This window comes from Oreochromis aureus, linkage group 22, assembly GCF_013358895.1.
Source record: "Oreochromis aureus strain Israel breed Guangdong linkage group 22, ZZ_aureus, whole genome shotgun sequence".
Classification (NCBI taxonomy): Eukaryota; Metazoa; Chordata; class Actinopteri; order Cichliformes; family Cichlidae; genus Oreochromis; species Oreochromis aureus.
Window position 1 is genome coordinate 23,787,809 of NC_052962.1, and position 6,020 is coordinate 23,793,828.

Here is a 6,020-nt window from a genome sequence, read left to right on the forward strand (position 1 = left end):
CTGAGTGCGTCTCTATGGCTGCCCTGTCTTTGTGTACAGGTCCCGAAGGCTGTAACATCTTCATCTACCACCTGCCACAGGAGTTCACTGACTCTGAGATACTGCAGATGTTCTTGCCCTTTGGAAACGTCATCTCTGCAAAGGTCTTCGTCGACCGTGCCACCAATCAGAGTAAATGCTTTGGTGAGTCACTTTGACGGTCACAGGTGTCTCTTTCTTTCCTGCACGGAAAGAAATGCTGCTGTGATATAACACTACCTTTTATTTCTTTTTTCTTCTTAGGGTTTGTGAGTTTCGACAACCCATCCAGCGCCCAGACTGCCATCCAGGCAATGAACGGCTTCCAGATTGGCATGAAGAGACTGAAAGTGCAGCTCAAGAGGCCCAAGGATGCCAACAGGCCTTACTGAAAGAGGTGAGTTTCTATATATCGACACATTTGAGGAGTTTTTTGGGGGGGAGGAAGCTCAGGGGAGGGATTGATAGACAGCTGGAACTGTGTGTGCAAGCTAAGGAGACAGAGTGGATGTAATTGGGGGGTAAATGGCTGTCTTTCATGTGGAACCGAAGAACTCAATAACCCTACAGTAGATTAACTTTAATGAGGTGAAAGCACTAAGAATACCGTCAGTCTGAAACAGGATCAGAAGATACCTTTTGTTGTGTAAAAGTGGCTTGTTCTGTTTTTTTGCTCACTCTTTATTGAGAAGTAGATTTTATTTTATTTTATTTATTTAGTTTTTTTTTTTTTTTACTGGGTTCAAATGTTGTCTAACCAGTGTTCTGTCACAGGGTTGAATGCCTACTGCTGTCCCTCATTAATTTTTTTCTTTTTACTTTCATTTTATTGTTTTTGTGCTGTGCCATATGTGCCATTTTTCCTGAGAGAAAGAGAGAAAAAAAAACAAACAAAAAAACACCACACCACTCTCAAGACTGTCCCGTCCATACATATATGGTGAAGACGTGCGTCGCTATGGGTACAGTTGCCTAGCAACCGCTAAAACCTACTACCTCCCCTTCCTTCTCACTGCGTTGTAAGTTAATTGGCCTGTGTTGGTTGGTTGGTTGGTTGGTTGGTTGCTGTGGCGATATTGCCTGTGATGGTTGCCATTAGCAGTTTGGTTTTTTTATTTCTTTTTTGGGGTTTTTTTGGGCCGTTGCCTTGATTCACCATGCTCAACTGCATGGCGGGTTACTGTGGCGACCATGAACTGTGTTTGGTGTGCTGTGAGTTTCCTCTTTTATTATTTTATCCTGGTTTTAATCCTTGCAAACACTGATCAGTAATCGTCACTTACCTCAGCATCTGTAAGCAACTGATTATCATGACATGCTGTTTGCTTTTAAAGTCCTCTAAAAGCTTCAGTGCTAAGAGCTAAATTAGCTGGTTGACCATCAAATATGGATACACGAGACCTCTCCCGGACATCTCTTTGGTTTTGATTGGTTTCATTTTTGTCGTCTGTCATGATTATCATTCTTACATATCCCTTCTGTTTAGCTGGATGGTGTGGTAGTTTTCGGTGAGTGCGAGGTTTTCGTTTTGTCGTAATTCAATTCCATGTGACTTTGTGCCTGAAGTTTGTCCACGTTTATTTTATTTTTTTGTGAGGCTGAAAGAAAATATATACGTGCCCCTGTATATGGTTGACAGCAGAGTATTTATGTACGACTGACTGATCGTGTGTGAGATGAACACAGTGTTGTACGAGGTGCAATCATAAAGGTTATGAATCACAAACCATACCTCGATAAAATATAGCCAACCTGCTCTTCAAGGTCACTTCCTTGTGCACTTTTGCACATCTTTCATCTCCTGCTGTGCTAATTTGAAATTGTTCTCTGGAAGCATTTTTATTACCACTCTGTGATGGCTTAACATGTATTTTTAGGATGTGCTCCCTAAATCTGAGGAGCAGGGTGGCTGATGAATGCAAGGCCAAAACAATCTACCACATGGTGTATCTACCACACAATGACGGCCACCCCTCTCCCCAAATTTAGGACATGCCCTTCAATGTTCTCCCACAGATGCCTCAAAATGTTACAGTTAAACTGTACTGTCAGTTTCATCAATGGGTACAAATTAACAGAGCCTAATCTCACAAAACAAGAAGCACACTCCCTTCTCCACACCTTACCTGATGCATCACTTTCAGGTTTGGAAAATGTGGATACTGTAGTGGATCCTATGACCCTCTAATCATCAGTGATGATCCTCCACAGGATATTCGGTCAAACCTGAAACAGAAAATGATTGAGCAACTCTAATGTCCATTGCGATCTAGAAAGGTCAGCAGAGCTAGAAGAGATCCAGAGTTGCTCTCTCAGGTGACCCTGAAGAGGCCAAATTTAAATCTGAATAATTGAAGCCCTCGGTGGCAGCATCCTAAAACTTTGTGATCACATCTCGTGTTAGTGTGAGTGTTTTTGTGTTGAGTAAAATCTGAAAATTGTTGGTGCGTGTGTGTGTGTGTGTGTGTGTGTGTGTGTGTGTGTCAAATGAGACACTAACTAGAAGGTTTTGGGTAAAGCTGTTTTGTTCCTGTGACACGTGCTGCTGGCTGAGGAACTATATTCCTCTGTAGGAATTCTGGGACACCAAACGCTAAGAAGAAATAACCATAAATAATCATAAAGTTGAAATAATAACCCCTTAAAATGTCCACCTCTTATCCAAACCAAAACAACACACAGAGCATCTGCAGGTCATAAAGTCAAAAGTAAGAAAAAAATCATTTATCGTGCTGTAAAAAGTCTGAAACTGCTGAAAAATCTGAAAGTGAATTTTCAGGAGAGTTCAAAAAAATATTTTTCTGGTCCCCAGAAACAATCAGTAAATTTTTATAAAGTTTTATTCCACTCCGTTAAAAAAAAAAAAATCACTTTACACAGCCATTGACACAATTTCCCCCTTTTTTCCCTCTTTAATCCTCTGCACTGTCTTTGTTTTTTCAATGGCTACAATGTATCAAATGTAAAACACCCCACAGTATTTGCGCATAGTTTTATACATACTTCACTTAAATTCACTGACGTAGTTAATCTTTGAAATTCTCCTGTATTTAATTAGAGCTAGGCTTCACATAGCCTTTATGATTGAGAGCAGGAGACTCATATTCATTCATGTACTGCCCTACTGCACAATTTGTCTCAAATTTAGATAAATGAAGCATAAAGGAAAAGGTCTCAGAAGGTAATAAATAGATTCTCATACCTGCAGATGTTGTGTTTGCAGCAGTTTGCTTAGAAAATATGAATTTTTGATGCAAAAATGAATTTTCCTGAGAAACTGCAGTTTAATTAAAGACTTCTTTTTGTGAATGCCCCTCTGAAGAAATATATATCTTATTTGTTTTATCTACAATTTGAAGAGTTGATCCCCACCAGAATTCTTACTGTGCATGTTCTGAATTAATTTGCCTGCAATAAAAGACGACAGACAATTTTCTAAGAGCGTGCATACACTTGCAGCAGTGTGACTGTCCCTATTCCAGCTGCATGGACACTAGTTGATTACTGAGACTCCCCCTGAGGCATCAGTGCAAGCAGTGTGTAATGCAGACACCACTTCCAAAGTCTTAAACTTCTGTGTTTGATTTCTGCGATTTGATCTAAAAATAATACTCATGCTTTGTTTTGGTTTTTTCCTCTTTCCTTTTCTTCTTCCTCTGCTCCTTCTTCACCTCCCAGGAAAGTGTTCAATCAAGAAAAACCACTTGGGATGTCCCAGCCTTTTTTGGTTGTTTGACCAACCGTATAGCACAGGAGCAACACTTCACATAAAGCAGTATCACGTGTATGCGCTTTACAAAAACAAACAGCAGCAGCAGCAGCAGCAGTAATATCAGCAACAAACGCATCGACTGAATCAGCATCCGCAATATGAGAAGTGCTCCCGAGTTCCTATCATTCCACAGCTGGATTCATTTATATATGTACATATCTATTGTCGGCAACAAGATATACATGTTAAGAAAAAGCATATCACTGATGTTATTCTACTGAACAGGGTTCTACTGTATAGTGTGATTTGTGGTCTGCGGCGTTAACAGAAGGCCAGTCTACACAGTCGGAGGCAAAAGAAAATACTACTCTGTATGATTACCATTGGTAATATTGTTATGTAGAGTTAGTTTTATTATTTATATGTAAATTTAAAAACAATGGGGGTACTTAAGCTGGAAGAGAAATGGATTTCCTCTCACTGTAAATACTTTGGTTTAAAAAAAAAAAAGAAAAAAGGAGGACTCTAAAACTTCACCAGTTAACATTCTCTGCTGCCACAACTTTTAAAAATTAACAAAGCGGAAGGAAGGGCTGGGAATTTTTCTATCTTGATTTTTTACGTTTTAATTTATTTGGTAATCAATTTGACGGCGGGGGACATGTGACAATTTCTTTTTTAATTTAAGAAGAAGAAGAAGAAGAAAAAAAACAGGATTCCTGTGGTCTTCATGATGATGAACACTACTGCTATTATAGAGTTTTTAATTACATAAATGTACCTATGGAAGTGGAAAAAAAACGTTTCTTTATTTATTCTCTACAATCGCTGTTTTAAAACATATGTCTTTAAAAGAAAATAAAGTACAATTTAGAAGAAATGTCACAGTGTGAGCTCTTTTTTTCCTTTTATCCCTGTGGGACTAATCAAATCAAGTTTGGGCGTATGATCATGAATGGGTTATTCTGGGAGGTTTGCTGCTCTCTAAAGGCCTAAAGAAGAATTGAAAGTGAAAAATATCTGTAATCCTCTGGAGGTTTGGTGTGTGCGCTCCACTGTGGACCTAACTGACTAAAAACTACTCAAAGGAAGTTTTCCATTCATTTAATTTCCTTGTAGGGCTGCTTGAATGGACTGTCACTGGTAAATGAAGCACATTTATATACATGATTAACATAATGGCCAGAGTTAATGCACATAATTTTGTCGGGCCACTTTTGGCAGCGTGATTTCTGATGACTGTGCATGCATAAATATTCAGTTCAGTTATGAAGGCGAGGGAGGAGGCTGAGGTGTGTGTTTAACCACAGCTGGGGTATGCACTGAGTCTGTCTGGCACAGCGTTTTGGGTTTGGTCTGATCAGTCTAAACATGCCTCAGCCCTCTGGCATGCTTCGATTTATGAGGAGGTATTAATGCCACAAAGACGAGAAGCAGAAAAAAGCTGGAGAAAAGTGTAACGTTGAGGGGGAAAACGGCTAATGTCTGAGTAGAAGGACGGCACACAAGTATGTAGAGGTAAGTGCACATTTGTTTGGGGTGTATAGCTTTCTGGTTGTGAGTTCTGAGGACTTAAAACTCTTTATCTATTAGAGATCTTTACAAGAGCACTCAGCTGGTGCTATTGCCTGTCTGAACATGGCCTAAAGGCAGCAAATAATGAACTTGTCTGCTAAGAAGCTTGTGAAAAACACCTAATGTAAAAATTAATCTTACTTCCTTTTAAAAATTATATTAATGTAGCGTACATAAAAAAATGATGTAACCAGGTATCACCAGCAGAGTGAGCTGAAGCACTGTTAATGGAAACTAGTGAGTTCAGAGTCAGCAGTATTAGTTTTGTGGAGATTAAAAAAACAAAACAAACTTCTTTCATTTTTGCAGCTGCGACAAACTAAAATTAAGCACTTACATCTGAACTGAAGTCTGCTGCAGCACTGCTCACAACTAAAACGCTGCTAAGCAGAGTGTGGCAGTGACGGTGACATGGGAGCACAAATAACATCAACAAAAGTCGAAAATGTGAGGCTATCGATTTGAGGGGATCCTCAGGTCACATTAAAGTGATACGTGTTATTATGACATAATAATATAATATAAAGTAGTGGGTTGGAACCCCTTTTTTTCTTCAGGGCTTCTCTTCACAGCACAGATTCAACAAGACGCTGGAAACATTTCTCAAACATTTTAAGGACATCATACAGTTGCTGCAGATTTTTTAGTTGCACATCCGTGATGAGACTCATGGACATGGTGCTCCATTAAACTGACCTATGGTGACTTTGGAGGA

The 6,020-nt window shown here is 39.4% G+C and overlaps 1 protein-coding gene across 4 annotated transcripts in view; it reads left to right on the forward strand.

Annotated features, from left to right (window-relative positions):
- Positions 1–4,599, forward strand: part of celf3a (cugbp, Elav-like family member 3a) — a 36,920-nt gene extending 32,321 nt beyond the window's left edge. For all 4 annotated transcript variants that reach the window (XM_039606089.1, XM_031738753.2, XM_031738754.2 and 1 more), the window contains 3 exons: positions 40–183; positions 283–415; positions 3,697–4,599. In XM_039606089.1, the coding sequence (XP_039462023.1) occupies positions 40–183; positions 283–410 (272 nt within the window). In that variant the 3' untranslated portion in view covers positions 411–415; positions 3,697–4,599. The remainder of the gene's footprint in view (positions 1–39; positions 184–282; positions 416–3,696) is intronic.
- The last annotated feature ends 1,421 nt before the right edge of the window (positions 4,600–6,020 follow it).